Source organism: Eumetopias jubatus, unplaced genomic scaffold (assembly GCF_037043125.1).
Source record: "Eumetopias jubatus isolate StellerSeaLion01/CBP00866 unplaced genomic scaffold, mEumJub1_p1.0 scaffold_4, whole genome shotgun sequence".
Lineage (NCBI taxonomy): Eukaryota > Metazoa > Chordata > Mammalia > Carnivora > Otariidae > Eumetopias > Eumetopias jubatus.
The window spans coordinates 54,116,387-54,134,142 of record NW_028274810.1 but is presented as its reverse complement, the minus strand read 5'-3'; the positions used below and the strand labels follow the sequence as shown (position 1 = coordinate 54,134,142).

The 17,756-nt window shown below is 35.5% G+C and overlaps 1 protein-coding gene across 1 annotated transcript in view; it reads left to right on the top strand.

Moving 5' to 3' along the window:
• The window catches only part of RAVER2 (ribonucleoprotein, PTB binding 2), a 95,338-nt gene that overhangs the window by 60,376 nt on the left and 17,206 nt on the right, over positions 1-17,756 (top strand). Inside the window, exons 10-11 of the mRNA XM_088022396.1 lie at positions 5,799-5,898; positions 7,443-7,579. Coding sequence (XP_087878522.1) covers positions 5,799-5,898; positions 7,443-7,579 — 237 coding nt within the window. The remainder of the gene's footprint in view (positions 1-5,798; positions 5,899-7,442; positions 7,580-17,756) is intronic.

Below are 17,756 nucleotides of genomic sequence, written 5' to 3'. Positions count from 1 at the left end.
TCTCATTCTTTAGTGTGTAGACATCCAATTTTCCCAACACCACTTATTAGAGAAACTGTCCTTTCCCATTGTGAATTCTTGACTCCCTTGTCAAAGATTCATTGAGTACATGTGTGTGTGTTTATGTCTGCGCTATCTCATTTGATCATGGTATACAGTCTTTCAATGTATTGTTGAATTTGGACTGCTAGTATTTTGAGGATTTTTGCAATCTATGTTCATCAGGGATATTGGTCTGCAATTTTATTTTCTTGTAGTGTCCTTGTCTGGCTTTGGTCTGAAGGAGATGCTGACCTCATTAAATAAATTAGGAAGTGTTCCCTCCTCTTCAAATTTTTAGAAGAGTTTTAGAAGAAATGGCATTAATTTTTCCTTAAATGTCTGGTAGAATTCACCAGTGAAGCCATCTGGCCCTGATATTTTCATTGTTGGGAGGTTTTTGATTACTTCTTATTTCACTATTGGTCTGATAAGATTTTCTATTTCTTTATGATTTGGTCGTGGTAGGTTGAAAGTTTCTAGGAATTTATCCATTTTTTTTTTCTGGGTTATCCAGTTTGTTGGCATGTATTTCTTGGTAATAGTCTCTTACGATCCTTTATATTTCTGTGGTATCAGTTTGAATATCTCCTCTTTCATTTGTAACTATCTGAGTCCTCTCTTTTTCTCTTCGTTAGTCTAGTTAAAGGTTTCTCTATTTGTTTATCTCTTCAAAACCCCAACACTTAGTTTCACGGATCTTTCTAGTCTCTTTTATTTCTGTTCTAACCTTTTTATTTTCTCCTTTCTGCTAATTGTGGGCTTAGTTTGTTCTTCTTTTTCTAGTTCCTTGATGTGTAATGTTAGGTTGTTTGAAATCTTTCTTTTTTCTTCTTATAGGCATTGCTATAAACTTCCCTCTTAGAACTGCTTTTGCTGTATTCCATAAGTTTTCGTATGCTCTATTTCAATTTTCATTGGTCTCAAGATATTTTTTTACTTCTCTTTTGATTTCTTCTTTGACCTGTTGGTTGTTCAGGAGAGTGTTTAATTTTGTGTATCTGTGAATTCTCCAGTTTCCCTCCAGTTATTGATTTCTAGTTTCATACCATTGTCAGAACAATACTTGATATGATTTCAGTATTCTTAAATTTGTTCAGCCTTATTTTGTGGCCCAACATATGATCTATTTATTCTTTTTCTTTCTCTCTCTCTTTCTCACTTTCTGCTTCTGCTTTTGTTGTCAGACCCAAAAAAACCATTGGCAAATTCCATATCATGAAGCATTCTACCTAAGCCTTTAAGAGTTTTATAATTTTAGCTCTTGCATTTAGGTCTTTGATCTTTGAGTTAATTTTTGTATATGGTGTAAGGTGAGAATCTACTTTATCCTTTCACAGATATCCAGATATCCATGCGATATCCAGATTTCCCAGCACTTTTGTTGAAAAGACCGTCCTTTCCCCATTGAATAATCTTGACACTCTTGACAAAAATCATTTAGCCATATATGCGGGGACTTACTTCTGGGTTTTCTATTCTATTCCATTTGTCTGTATGTCTGTCTTTATGCCGGTACTACACTGTTGAGATTACTGTCCCCCCCCCGTTTTTTTTAGATTACTGAAGCTTTGTAGAAAGTTTGAAATCACAGAGTATGAGCCTTCCATTCTTGTATTCTTGTTCCTATTTTTCACTTTTTTCAACATTGTTTTGACTACTTGGGGTTTCTTGAAATTCCATATGAATTTTAGGGTGGGTTTTTCGTTTTCTGCAAAAAAAAAAAAAGTTGGAATTTTGATAGGGCCTATATTGAATCTGTAGGTCACTCTGGTCAATACTGACATTTTTAACAGTGCATCTTCTAATCCATGAACATGGGATGCCTTTCCTTTTATTTGTCTTTTTTTTTTTTAAAGATTTTATTTATTTGACAGAGAGGTTTTTTTTTAAAGATTTATTTATTTGACAGGTTTTTTTTAAAGATTTTATTTATTTGACAAAGTTTTTATTTATGTCTTTTAATCCAGCAATTTTTTTATCCAGCAATGTTTTACAATTTTTTTTTAAGATTTCTTTATTTTAAAGAGAGAGAGAGAGAGAGAGCAAGGGGAGGGGCAGAGGGAGAGTGAGAGAATCTTAAGCAGACTCCACACTGAGGACAGAACCACACATAGGGCTTGATCCCAGGACCCCAAGATCATGACCTGAGCTGAAACTAAGAGCTGGACACTCAACCGAGCCACCCAGGTGCCCCTGTTTTTAACATTTTTAATACTTAATACAGTATATTCAGAATATTAGTTCAAAATGTAATATGTACTGAGCTATTAAGATATTTTACATTCTTTGGTACTATATGAGATTTAGTATATATTTTACATTCCACATACATCTCAGTTTAAACTATCCACATTTCTTATGCTCAGTAGTCATGTGTATCTAGTAGCTATCATATTGGACAGTGCAGTCTTGGATATTTTCATGGCTTAATCCCTCACTTTATTGGGATTTCTGCTTAAATATCACTTTAAGCCATGTTTTGTAGTTTTAAGTAAGTATTTTTCTTCCTTGGCTCAGTTATTCCTTTTTTGGGGGGGTGGTTCAGTTAATTCTTAAGTATTCTTTTTGATTCTGTTGTAAATGGAATTATTAATTTTCTTTTTGGATTGTTCATTGTTAGTGTGTAGAAATGTAACTGATTTCTGTATGTTGATTTTATACCCTGCAACTTTGCTGAATTCATTTATTCTAATAGTTTGTGTCTGTGTATGTGTAACATTTAGGGTTTTCATGCATCCGAAAGCAGAAATCACTTTACTTCTTCCACTCTGGTTTCGATGTCTTTTATTTCTTTTTCCTACTTAATTGGTCTAGCTAAAATTCCCATATTATGTTGAACAGACGTGGTGAAAGCAGACAGCTTTGTCTTGTTCTTGATGTTAGAGGGAAGATTTCAGTCTTTCACCATTGAGTATGTTGCTCACTTTTCATATATAACTTCAGATACATTCAGGTAGCTTCCTTTTATTCCAACTTTGCTGAGTGTGATGAATTTTATTGTTTTAAAGATTTTATTTATTTATTTGAGTGAGAAAGAGAGCAAAAGCAGGGGAGCAGCAAAGGGAGAGGGAGAGGCAGGCTCCCTGATGAGCAGAGAGCCTGACGCAAGGCTCAATCCCAGGACCCTGAGATCATGACTTGAGCTGAAGGCAGATGCTTAACCTACTGAGCCACCCAGGTGCCCCAAGTGTTTTGAATTTTAATCACGAAAGCATGTTGAATTTTGTCAAATGCTTTTTCTGCATCAGCTGAGGTGATTATGTGTTTTTTTTTCCTCCATTCTGTTCATGTAGTGTATTATGTTGAATGACTTTTTTATATTGAATCGTCCTTGCATTCTAGGAATAAATCCCAGTTGGTTATGGTGTATAATCCTTTTAATAACCTACTGAATTTGGTTTGCTAGTGTTTTGTTGGTGGTTTTGGCACCAATATTTATAAGGGATATTAGTCTATAGTTCTCTTTCTTTTTTGTGGTGTCTGTCTGGCTTTGGTACTAGGACAATGCTGGAAGTATTCTCCATCAGTTTTGTGGAAGAGTTTGAGAAGAATTGGAGTTAATTCCTCTTTAAATGTTTTGTTGAATAGTGAGGTGAAGGAGCACATGTACCCCAATGTTTATAGCAGCAATGTCCACAATAGCCAAACTCTGGAAAGAGCCCAGATGTCCATCAACAGATGAATGGATAAAGAAGATGTGGTGTGTGTGTGTGTCTACACATACATACATACATACGTACAATGGAATATTACTGAGCCATCAAAATGAAATCTTGCCATTTGCAATGAGGTGGATGGAACTAGAGGGTATTATGCTAAGTGAAATAAGTCAGAGAAAGATAAATATCATATGATTTCACTCATATGTTAAATTTAAGAGACAAAACAGATGAACATAGGAGAAGGAAGGAAAAATAAAGTAAGAAAATCAGAGAGGGAGAACCCATAAGAGACTCTTAACTCCAGGAAGCAAACTGAGTGTTGCTGGAGGGTAGGTGGGTGGGAGATGGGGTAACTGGGTGACGGGCATTAAGGAGGGCACTTGATGGAATCAGCCGTGGGTGTTATATGCAACTGATGAATCACTAAACTCTACCTCTGAAACTAATAATGCATTGTATGTTAATTAATTGATTTTAAGTTAAAAAATAAAAATAAATAAAAATAAATGTTTTGTTGAAATACCCAGTGAAGCCATGGGCTTTTGGCGGGGGGGGGCACACTGTATTTTTTTAAATTTTATAAGTGATTCTCTTTCATAGCTAGAGTTGAGAACCCCTGATAGGATAGAATCTGATTACCTTGGCAATCTAAGTACCTTAGAAACAAAATCTGAGAGTACTTTGCTGGCTATCTTTACTCGGTCACACTGAATTCTCTCTAGGCACTGTCTTTCCTCATGCTATACACTTTCCTTTGGCAAATATGTAATGGTTTTAGCTCCCACCTAGAATCTTATGGTTCCATCTTAGACTTCTTTTGAGCTATCATATCTACTTGACTGTGAATTCCTTAATGGTAGTATTCCTGTCTTACTCACTTTAATATTATCAATGCTTACCACAGTGCCTGGAGCATGGTAGACGTTGAGTAAGCATATTTGAATAGATAAATACATTTATATACATATCACAAGCAAATCTGGACTTCTGTGGGGCTTATGAAGATGTACAAGACAGATTTCTCAATCCAAATACAATAATATTGGCCAGATAAGGAAGAAATAAAAGGAGTTGTGGCTCTCAAATATAGAAATAAGCCCTTGAGATTACACTTCCTTCATTCTGTTCAGGGTACAAAATAAAAATTAATTTGAAATGAAAACTTAGCTGCTAGCTTTAATTATAGTAATCTGAATTGTCTTATTTAAAAATTTTTTACCAACAGAAAGTGAAAAGTAAAAAATTGTCTCAGAACAAAATGAAATGAGGGGAGCCTAGGTGACTCAGATGGTTAAGCATCTGCCTTTGGCTCAGGTCATGATCCTGGGGTCCTGAGATGGAACCCCACATCGGGCTCCCACCTCAGCGGGGAGTCTGCTTCTCCCTCTCCCTCTGCCCCTATCCCCTTGCTTGTGCTCTCTCTCTCTCTCTATCTCTCTGTCTCAAATGAATAAATAAAATCTTTAAAAAAATGATCTGAAGAATCAGCCTTTTCTTCTGTAAAAGAAATACTAGAACTCTTACAGCTAGTTATATAAAATTTACTGATATATTTTCAAGAAATGTGAATTTCTAGGGTTATCTTGTAAATTGTGGATTTGGATTTTATTAAATCCATTTATTTTGTTTGGTATTATTTTTAGAACCAGAGATAAGTAAGCTTTCCTTTATCATTTGGCTATAGCCATATACTATAAAATAAAAATCTTAATAAGAAAATGTAGATAACAGTATTTCTGGAAATAAGATATGGGATTCATTTTTTCTTGTGAAGTTGAATTATCTCCTAGTTCAAATGAGAAGGATTTACAAGAAGGCCTTTAATTCTTTCATTTCTAAAGTTCTATGGTTCTGGAATAGCTTTAAAAAAAACTAATTGAAAAAGTAATAGCAAGTGGAATGTGATCATTTTAATCAATATCCAGAAATATTCCATAACTTCATATGTTCAAACATTAAGTTCCACAAATTTTATTACACTAAACTAGATTTATTGAAGAATAAATAAATCTCTACTCTTTCTGCATTTTTATTTTCCTCTAGCTCTGATTAAACACCTACTGTTTTGTTTTTGATAAATAGATTGCCTCTAAGAATCAGACTTCACTGTTGGGAGAACCACCAAAAGAAATACGGCTCAGTAAAAATCCATACTTGAACTTGGCAAGTGTGTTGCCCAGTGTGTGCTTATCATGTAAGTGAGAGCTCAGTATTAATATTTTGGAGTTTTATTAAATACTTTCCATAATCAGTTTTACTTTAATTGAATGGAAGTAAATAATGCTTATTGGCCATGAATGCCTAAATTATGACCCCAGTCTTTAAAGAATAACTAAAGTTAAGACGCTTAAAATGCATTCAAATTATTTAAGGAAAAATCTTTTGTAACATTTTATTAAGAATATCATCAATTTATTATTGAATAATAATAGAAAATAATCGGGTAAGGGAATTAATGGCAATACTATGTTTTACTCTATAGAGAATAATTTCTATTCTAAATCTATTTCTAAAATAGAGGTTTAAACCTCTGCATATCTCATATATCCAGAATATTTGCAAAGTGCCCCCAAAATATGTGAGCTAATGATAATTGGCAGAAATTGAACTCTTACTTACTTTTTTGGAAGACCTTCTCAGGCTTTTAATTAAGGTAAATTAATTATCAAATATAGTTTTAAGGGAAAATCGCAAATGTGGTATGCTCTAGGCACTAGGATATTCACTACAATGTTGGTTGTCAGTAGTGTAACTGAAAAGTGCCTTAAAGTTCATCAATAGGGGAGTGGTTAAATAAAAAATAATTCATCATAAAATGGAATACAATACAACTCTTTGTTATAGTTGAGGGAGAGTTACATGTACCAATATGAAATTACCTCTAAAGCAAATTAAATGGAAAAAGCAAATGTGTGCATAAAATGATTCCATTTACGTTTGTTTAAAGCTATATATCCTTATGTGTATATATTTAATGTGTAAATACACGCAGTAAATCTGGGAAAATAAATTCTAAACTGTTACCTCTAGGAAAATAGAATTGAAAGAAAAGAAATGAAAGATTTTAATATATATTCTCTATGTTTTATAAAGTATCCTCTTGAACCTAGACATTAATTTGTAATTTTTTAAAAGAGCCAGAAAAAAATTTAATGTGCTTCTCCTATACCTACTACATTTTTATCTGGTCTAAAAATTGATGGTTACGGGGCGCCTGAGTGGCTCAGTCGTTAAGCGTCTGCCTTCGGCTCAGGTCATGATCCCGGGGTCCTGGGATCGAGCCCCACATGGGGCTCCCTGCTCTGCAGGAAGCCTGCTTCTCCCTCTCCCACTCCCCCCTGCTTGTGTTCCCTCTCTCGCTGTGTCTCTCTCTGTCAAATAAATAAATAAAATCTTTAAAAAAAAATAAAAAAATAAAAACTGATGGTTACAACTATTGCATTAACAAGAATGATTAGTTTACATTTTGTTTGCCTCTTTTAGAGATTAGACACATATCTTAAAAATATTTCCATCAAAATTATTTATCCATAAGGCAAACTTCCATTTTCAGTTGCTTTAAATGAACAAGACAACATCATATACTATATATTCTTCTCCTGGGGATAAGAAATATAGATACATACTGGCAAATGAAAATCTGTGTTCTGTTTGGGAATATGTTGAATTAATGAGTTTTGTATTTTGTTTATAACAAAACAACTTTTAGCTAAAAATATTATTGATGTTTGCCTTTAGCCCCTGCAAGTAAAACCACCCTACAGAAGACTGGAATTGCAAGCAATATTCTGGATGCAATCTCTCAGGGAAATGAATCACAGCACACATTGGAAAAGTGCATTTCTTATTCTCAACCTTTTGGTGATTATGCACAGGTAAATAAATGATTCTCGGGTTTTGATGATATCTAGAAAAATTGGTTCAACTATATATTGAGTTCACTGAATATGAAATTGTGATTCCTGTAATATCATAGGTAAGTACAGTTGCACTCATCTACACAATATCCCTTGCTCATTTGGGATTTTAGGACATGTTCAAGACATGTATCGTTTTGCGCTAGATATTTACCTCTCGGTGTTTACACTAGTGGTCAACAAACTATAGACCAAATCCAGCCCACTGCCTGTTTTGTAAAAGAAGTTTTACTGGAATACAGCCACACCCATTCATTTACATATTGTCTATGGTGCTGTTGTACCACAATGGTAGCACTGAATAGCTGCAGTGAAGACTATGTGACCCACAAGATTAAATATTTGCCATCTGGCTCTCTACAGAAAAACTGCGGACTTGTGGTCTATACTAATGTACACCTGACTAAGGAACTCAAGGAAATGCCTCTATTCTTCACCACTGTTTATTGATTACAGACACACGACCGTAATTATAGGCGCTGTTAGGCTAACATTTAAACCAATCAGTCACTAACGTAAAAAGTATTATATTCCAAAGATATATTGTGCCATACTTAAATATGTCAATTTTACTTTGGCCTTTTATCCCTCAGGTTATTCTCAGTGGCTTAAGCTGAGAGTATATATTATGGTAGCAGTATATGATGATAAAATTGTGGGAGTCTTATAATTACTATTCTGATATGGATTCTTTCTTATTTCTCAGCACATCAGCTTCTCAGCTCTGCCCTATCTGTGGGAGCAATGCTTCCACTCTGATTTCCTTGGAGCACCTGTGTTTGCCTCATCTGTCTCTAATAACCTTTAGAAAAGAAAACCTGTGTGAATTCGGTTGCAACAATTGATGCCTCCTTATGCTTTTATGATAGGATACTAGAAACACAGGTGAAATAGATTCTGTAAAAATGATACAGCTGGATATTAGAATTATATGTAATGAAGTCTCTTACATAACTGTGGAAAAGATGGAGAAATACAGGTTGGAAAATGATGTAATTAGGTGCCAGCAGACCTATATCCAAGGAATGGTAATCATGAATTAATACAAATACAACCTGGAAAACATTCCCTCATACAGACTTTTCATAAGACTCCATTTTTATTCTTTTATTAGTTAACAATTTAATCAAGGTAAGGACATTGTCTGCTACTTGTTTTTACAGGTGACAAAATCCAAAGAAATTATCAGATGTGTAAAATCATTTATAAATAATATATAGTTCTGTAAATTAGAAACAGCCTAAATTTCCAACAATTTATAAGACTAAGTAAACAAATTATGTCATATTTATTCCATAAATACAATGCAAATATTAAAGATCAGGTAAAACACTATGTAAACTCATGGTAAATGTTTCATAATTTGTTAATTTAAAAAAATTTATAAATTATAGTCCTGTACAATTCTAATTTTTTGTTCCTTTACAAGGAGCAAAATTTACTTTTATAAACAGGAGGAAGCACAATAAACTTAAAAAAATTTTTTAAATATGTATGATTTAATAACTTTTTAATTTTTTTATCACTTTATTTTATCATGATAAGCATATGCTTTAACCCCATCCCCCATTTCCCCCACCCACCTCCCCTCTGATAACCAGTTTATTCTCTATAGTTAAGAGTCTGTTTCTTTGTCTCTCTTTTTCCCTTTGCTCGTTTGTTTTGTTTCTTAAATTCCACATAGGGAATGAGTGAGATCATATGGTATTTGTCTTTCTTTGACTTCTATTGCTTAGCTTTATACATGCTAGCTCTACCCATGTTGTTGCAAATGGCAAGATTTCATTCTTTTTATGGCTGAATAATATTCCATTGCATATATATACCACATCTTCTTTATCTGTTCATCTATCAGTGGACACTTCACTGTTTCCGTAGTTTGGCTACTGTAAATAATGCTGCAGTAAACATAGGGTTGCACGTATCCCTTTAATTAGTGCTTTTGTATTTTGGGGGTAAATACCTAACGGGTGCAATTCCTGGATTATACGGGTTCTATTTTTAATATTTTGAGGAATCTCAAAAATACTGTTTTCCAGATTGCACCAGTTTGCATTCCCACCAGCAGGGCATGCGGGTTCCTTTTTCTTCATATCCTTGCTAATACTTGTTTTTCATTTTAGCCATTGTGACAGGTGTGAGGTGATACCTCATTGTAGTTTTGATTTGCATTTCCCTGTGATAAGTGATGTTGAACATCTTTTCACGTGTCTGTTAGCCATCTGTATGTCTTCTTTGGAAAAATGTCTGTTCATGTCTTCTGCCCATTTCTTAAATGGATTATTTGTTTTTTTGTATGTGTGTTGAGTTGTATCAGTTCTTTGTATATTTTGGATACTAACCCTTTATCAGATATGTCATTTGCAAATATCTTCTCCCATTCAGTAGGCTGCCTTTTAGTTTTGTTGATTGCTTCCTTTGCTGTGCAGAAGCTTTTTATTTTGTTGTAGTCTGAGTAGTTTATTTTTGCTTTTATTTCTCTTGCCTCAAGAGACATTTAGAACAGTGTTGATGTGGCCGATGTCAGAGAGATTACTGCCTGTGTTCTCTTCAATGATTTTTATGGTTTCAGGCCTCACATTTCGGTCTTTAATCCATTTGGAGTTTATTTTTGTGTCTGGTGAAATAAAGTGGTCCAGTTTCATTCTTTTGCCTGTTGCTGTGGTTTTCCCCCAACACTATTTGTTGAAGAGACTGTCTTTTCCCATTGTATATTAATTCTTCCTCTGTTGAAGATTAATTGACCATATAATTGTCTGGCATAATTGTGGGTTTATTTCTGGGCTTTCTCTTCTATTCTGTTGATCTGTGTGTCTGTTTTTATGCCAATACCATACTGTTTTAATCACTACCGCTTTATAATATAACTTGAAATCTGGAATTTTGATACCTCCAGGTTTGTTTTCCTTTTCAAGACTGCTTTGACTATTTGAGGTCCTTTGTGGTTCCATACAAATTTCAGGATTGTTCTAGTTCTGTGAAAAATGCTCTTGGTATTTAATAGGGATTGCATTAAATCTGTAGATTGCTTTGGGTAGTATGGACATTTTAACAGTATTGGTTCTTCCAATCCGTGAGCGTGGAATGTCTTTCCATTTCTTTGCCTTGTCTTAAATTTCTTTCATTGGTATTTTATAGCTTTCAGAATTCAGGTCTGTCTTTGGTTAGGTTTATTCCTAGATATTTAATGTATTTGGTGCAATTGTAAATAGGATTTTTTGTTTGTTTGTTTTGTTTTTGTTTTTTTTTTAAGATTTTATTTATTTGACAGAGAGAGACAGCGAGAGCAGGAACACAAGCAGGGGGAGTGGGAGAGGGAGAAGCAGGCTTCCCACGGAGCAGGGAGCCTGAGGTGGGACTCGATCCCAGGACCCTGGGATCATGACCTGAGCCGAAGGCAGACGCTTAATGACTGAGCCACCCAGGCGCCCAATAGGATTGTTTGTTTTTATTTTCAATTTCTGCTGCTTCATTATTAGTGTATAGGAATGCAACAGATTTCTGTACATTGATTTTGTACCTTGCAAATTTACTGAATTCATTTATCAGTTCTAGTAGTTTTTTGGTGGAGTCTTTAAGGTTTTCTGTGTATAGTATCATGTCATCTGCAAATAGTGAAGGTTTTACTTCTTCCTTACCAATTTAAATACCTTTTATTTCTTTATGTTGTCTTAATGCTGTGGCTAGGATTTGCAGTACTATGTTGAATAAAAATGATGAGAGTGGACATGCTTGTCTTTTTCCTGATCTTAGGGGAAAAGCTCTCAGTTTTTCCCCATTAAGTATGATGTTTGCTGTGGGTTTTTCAAATAAGGCCTTTATTATGTAAACATATGTTCCCTCTAGACCTACTTTGCAGAGAGTATTTTTATTATGAATGAATGTTGTACTTTGTCAAATGCTTTTTCTGCATCTATTGAAATGATCATATGTTTTTTTTATCCTTCCTAGATGTGACATGTCACAGTGATTGTTTTGTGAATATTAAACCACCCTTTCATCTGGGAATAAATTCCACTTGATCATGATACATGATTTTTTAAATATATTTTTGGATTCAGTTTTCTTATATTTTGTTGAGGATTTTTGCATCTATATTCATGAGAGATATTGGCCTATTGTGTTCTCTCTCTCTCGTAATTTTTATTGTTTGTGGTGTCTTTATCTGATTTTGGTAACAGGGTGATACTGGCCTCATAAAAAGAACTTAGAAGTTTTCCTTCCTCTTCTATTTTTTGGAATCATTTGGTAGGAATCGGCATTAACTCTTTTTTAAATGTTTGGTAGAATTCACCTGTGAAGCTGTCTGGTCCTGGACTGTTGTTTTCTTGGGAGTTTTTTGATTACTGGTTCAATTTCCTTATCAGTACCTGGTCTGTTCAGAATTTATCCATTTCTTCTAAGTTGCCCAATCTGTTTGGCATATAGGCTTTTGTAATATTCTGTTAGAATTGTTTGTATTTCTGTGGTATTGGTTGTTATTTCTCCTCTTTCATTAGTAATTTTGTTTATTTGGTCTTTCTGTCTCTCTTTCTAATGGGTCTTGCTAAGAGTTTATCAATTTTGTTGATCTTCTGAAAGAAACAGCTCCTGATTTCATTGAACTCTTTTTTTTTAGTTTCTGTATCATTTATTTCTGCTCTGATCTTTATTATTTCATTCCTTTTGCTGGGTTTGGGGTTTGTTCTTCTTTTTCTAGCTTCTTTAGGTGTAAGGTGAGGTTGTTTGTGATTTTGCTTCTTGAAGTAGGGCTGTGTTGCTATAAACTTCCTCTTAGAACAGCTTTTGCTGCATCCCAAAGATTTTGGACCATTGTGTTTTCATTTTCATTTGTTTTCATGTAATTATTGATTTTTTTCTTTGATTTCTGGTTGACCCACTCATTGTTTAGTAGCATGTTATTTAACCTGCATGTATTTGTGCCCTTCCCAGATTTTTTCTTGTGATTGATTTCTAGTTTCATAGCATTATGGTCAGAAAAGATGCATGGTATGACTTTGATCTTTTGAATTTGTTGAGGCTTGTTTTGTGGCCTAACATGTGATCTATTCTGGAGAATGTTCCATGTGTGCTTGAAAAGAATGTGTATCCTGTTTTAGGATGGAGTGTTCTGAATATGTCTGTTAAATCTATCTGGTCCAATGAGTCATTCAAAATGATTGTTTCCTTATTGATTTTCTGTTTGGTTGATCTGTCCATCAATGTAAATAGGGTGTTAAGGTCCCCTACCATTACTGTATTACTATTAATTTTTCCTTTATGTTTGTTATTAACAGTTTTATGCATTTGGGTTCTCCCATGTTGGGTGCATATATATTTACAATTGTTATATCCTCTTCTTGGATTGTCCCCTTTATTCTTATACAATGTCCTTTTTTGTCTCTTGTTACAGTCTTTGTTTTAAAGTCTATTTTTCTGATATAAGCATTGCTACCCTGACTTTGTTTTACATGATAAATATTTCTCCATCCCCTCACTTTAAATCTGCAGATGTCTTTTGGTTTGAAATGACTCTCTTGTAGGCAGCAGAGAGATGGATCTCGTTTTTTTAATCCATTCTGACACCCTATGTCTTTGGATTGGAGCACTTAGTCCATTTACATTCAAAGTAATTATTGACAGACATGTATTTATTGCCATTTTATTATTTGTTTTGTGGTTGTTTTTTAAATAGATTTTCTCCAATCCTTCTCTTGCACCCTCTCATGGTTTATTGGCTTTCTTTAGTGATATATTTGGATTTCTTTCTCTTTATTTTTGCATATCTATTACTGGGTTTTGATTGTGATTACCATTAGGTTTGTATATAACATCTTCTGCATATAGCAATCTATATGAAGTTGATGGTCACTTAAGTTTAAACCCATTCTTTACTCCTCTCCCTACCCCCAGCCCCCCACATTTTAGGTATATGGTGTCATATTTTACATCCTTTTATTTTAGGAATCCCTTGACCAATTTTTACAGATATATTTATTTTTAATGCTTTTGTGTTTTTTACTCTTCATTCTCTATGGTTTTCCTTTCCATTCAAAGAGTCTTCTTTAATATTCTTGTAGGACTCATTTAATGGTCATGAACTCCTTTAGTTTTGTTTGTATGAGAAACTCTTTACTCTCCTTCTATTCAGAATGATAGCCTTGCTGGATAGAGTATTCTTGGTTGCACTTTTTTTCTTTCAGCACTTTAAATATATCATACCACTCTCTTCTGTCCTGCAGAGTTTCTATTGAAAAATCCTGATAATGTTATGGAGTTTCCCTTGTATGTAACTGTCTTCTTTTCTCTTGTTGCTTTTAAGACTTTTTCTTTATTGTTACTTTTTGCCATTTTAATTACTTTGTGTCTTGGTGTGGACCTCCTTGGGTTGAATTTTGGGGGAGGCTCTTTGTGCCTCCTGAATCTGGATATCTGTTCCCTCCCCCAGATTAGGGAAGTTTTCAGCTAGTATTTCTTCAAATAAGTTTTCTGCCACCTTATCTCTCTCCTTCTGAGATCTCTGTAATACAAATGTTATTATGCTTGATGGAATCACTGAGTTCCCTACAACAATTCTCAATTTGCATAATTTTCTTTCCTCTCCTTTGCTCAATTTGGTTACTTTCCATTACTCTGTGTTGCATGTCATTAATTCATTCCTCTGCTTCATCTAGCCTGCTATTTATTCCATCAAGTGGATTTTTAATTTCATTTATTGTGTTCTTGATCTCTGATTGGTTCTTTTTCAATCTCTGTGTTAAGGGTCTCATTGATGTCCTCTTTTCTCCAGTCCAGGGAGTATCTTTGTGATTATTACTTTATATTCTCTATCAGGCACATTATTTATATATGTTTCACTTTGGTCTCTTACTGTGGTTTGGTTTCATATGGGAGATTTTTCACTGTCTCCTCATTTTGTTTGACTTTGTCTGTTTCTCTGTGTTAGGAAAGTCAGCTACTTCTTTTGCTCTTAACAATAATAGCTTTATGAAGAATAGATCCTGTAGTGCCCTCAATGCCATGTTCCCTGTTCCCCTTGACCTGGCCCTTTAGGGAGTATCTCCTACGTGTGTTGCGTGTGCTATGCTGTTGAGTCTTGGCCTCTTTTTCCTTCAGTTCAGTTCTCTGCAGAGGCTCTCTTTGCCTATTGTAGGCAGCAAGGTGTGCGGTGGTTTGCTTGCTAAATGAGACATGCCACTGCCGGAACTAGGTCCCACAAAACACACAGGTCTGGAGATGTGGTGTTGGCAGAGTTTTCCCTGGTCTTCTGGGGAAGAGGCCCACAGTGCCAGGAATGAGGCGTGTATGACTGGGAAGGGTGGATCCACTGAAGGGTGGGGTGGGGGAGTGGTGGTGGAGGGATGGGTTTGGTGTAAGCAAGTCAGGTAAGGAGTGTTCCTACCGCACTGGTTCCTGCAGATAGCCCTTGTTTATGCTGGGGGAAAGGGAGGGAATGATGCCTGCCACCTCCTTTGTTCCTGGATGGGTCTCATGCTCCCTGTCTCTCCAGGCCATGCTCTGAGATGAGAAATCACTGTCCTTCCTGTCTGCCCCCAAAGTTTTCAAACTGCTGGTTCTACACTGTGTCTGCATGGGCAGTTTGTCATCCTGTCTTTTTAAGGGGAGGGCTTGGCTTCCTAACACCATCCAGGCTCTCCAAGAGCCTGCTGACTTTTAAAATTCCAGGCTTTAAGTCCTGCTGGTTTTCAGAACTCACGAAATTTGGCCCTCTCAATTGCAAGAGGCAAATATTATGGAGATTCATCCTCCCCCTTTGTGAGCTCCCCACTGTGAAAGTCTTTGTTCTGCCTTTCTCTGCACCCCTGGCTCCTTCCCCGCTGTGGATGGCCACAGTCCCTCTCACTCCAGAGCCATGTCTTCGCCCTTCTTCCTTCTTCATTGTGGGCTCTTCCTGCCTTGAGTTGTGGAGTTCTGCCAGTCATCAGCTTATTTCCCAGGTTATTTACACTGATAAAGGTGTTATGTATTTGTATCCATGGGACAAGGTGAACTTTAGGGTCCTCCTACTCTGCCATCTACCCAGCCAACCTGTATGATTTAATTTTTTAAAGTTAATATTTCCCTTACCATCTCATTTATTTCACTTTTGAAATTTGTTCTGCTTTTCTCATTAACAGATTTGCTTATTAGATTACTGTTGTTTATTGTATACTTATCCACAGAAAGACCCTTTTCTATTTACACGTGGAGAAATTCTGTGATAAAGATGCCTTTTACTTGCCAGTCTTCCTTCTGCCTCTATCCTTGCTGACCCAGAGACACTGTGGAGGTGTGAATCTTCCCTGGATTTATCATCCTCTGGGACAGTCCCTGCTTCTACGTTGTGTGTGTTCATCAAGTGAGATTTGTTCTCAGTCTTGTGTTCTTTCCTCCTTGGGAAGTGAACTTAACTAGATGTTACTAATGGAATAAAGTAACTAGAAAAAAAAGTGGTCATGTTTTAGAAATTCCTTCCATTCCTTCTATTCTATGTTGGAATGGAGGAAGAGGTCTAAGGAAAAGAAACCAACATTTTTTGTTTTAGTTTTAACGTGTGCTCTGTGCTTTGCAATATAAACATTTGACCTTTCTAACAACCCTGGAGACTACCTCCATAATACAAGTAGAAAATCATAGAGAATTTAATCATCTTTGTAAGTTTATGCAGTCAGCAAACAATTTCTATGATAACAAAGTCTGCATGATTTTCATTATGCCATGGAGAAGTTTCTTCAGGCATGGAAGTAGTGTTTCATAGAAACCGTTTCTTTATTTCTTTTGTGTCAGCCCTGTGCATAAGGATTAGGAAATGAATGTATCAAGGTATAGATGGATATAATCCTTATTTCCAGAAAAACTATTACATTTAAATATCCTACCTGGTATTCCAATATTGGCGAAGTTGCTTATATCAGATTATTCCCCCTGCAGATAACCATTATTAAAACTGGACTAAATAGAGAGAAACAACTATTTGAAGGCCCTGGGGTGTGATCAAAAGTAGGCGGAAGCTAAAGGAGGGAGTTAGTCCTTGAAGAAGGAAACTGCCCTGGATGAGATTTGTCCTTTTGCCTAATACCACCCGTAGTCAATGTTCTTGCTGGCTGCGGGAGTCAGAGCAGAGTTGAGAACCCCTAGCAAGGTTGAAAAGCAAGCACGAACTCCCTGAGAAAGGGGGTGGCTTAGGAAGGAGCCTCAAAATCTCTGTGTAAACTCAGCTGAAATACACTTGTCTGACCTTTGAACCATGTTTGTGAGGGAGATTTCAATCCTGAACGAACTGGGAAAGGATTCAGTTCCTCCCCTGCACAGAAGTTTGAGTTTGAATTCAGCAAAGTTATCTCCTTCTTACAACAAAAATCAACAGTCTTTAGAGGAAGGTTATGTATCTATGGTCTTTATGATATATCATCTATAATCAGTAAATGAAACTCCTAGATAGTTGAAGAAACAAGAAATGGGAACCACAATTAAGAAGTAAAGTCATATACAGAAACGGACCCCAAGATGACCCAGATGTTGGTCTTAGTAGACAAGGATTTATTTAAAGCAGCTGTTATCTGTTCAAGAACCTAAGGAAAATACAGTCATAACGAACAGATAGGGATTTTCAGCAAGAAATGTAAACTAAAAAAGAAGTATAGAAACTATCCAAATGAAAAGTGTAGTATCTGGGGGAAAAAAATAAAAACAATGGTTGGGCTTAGCGAGACTGGAGAAAACAGGAAAAAAAGTTTCAATTAATGTGAAGATAAAAATAATTCAATATGGAGAACAGAAGTGACAGAAAATCAGTGGACAGATCCCAAAGACCTGAGGGATGATACCAAGCAGTCTAAAATGTGTGTAATTGTAGTCCCAGGAGGAAAGGGAAAAGATAATGTGACATGAAATATTTTGAAAAAATAATGGTAAAAAATTTCCTAAATTTGGTTTAAAAAACCTCCAGATCTAACAGGCTCCGACACATCCCCTACAAAGCAGGATAAATAAAAAGAACATTTTACCTAGACACATCAGTTAATATAATTCTAAAGAGGGTATCTTGAAAGCAACCAGATAAAAATGTTCATTATTCTTAAGGTAGAGTTTCTCAGCCTTGGCTCTGTTGGCCTTGTGGGCTGGGTAATTGTCTGTAGGGGAAGCTGCCCTGTGC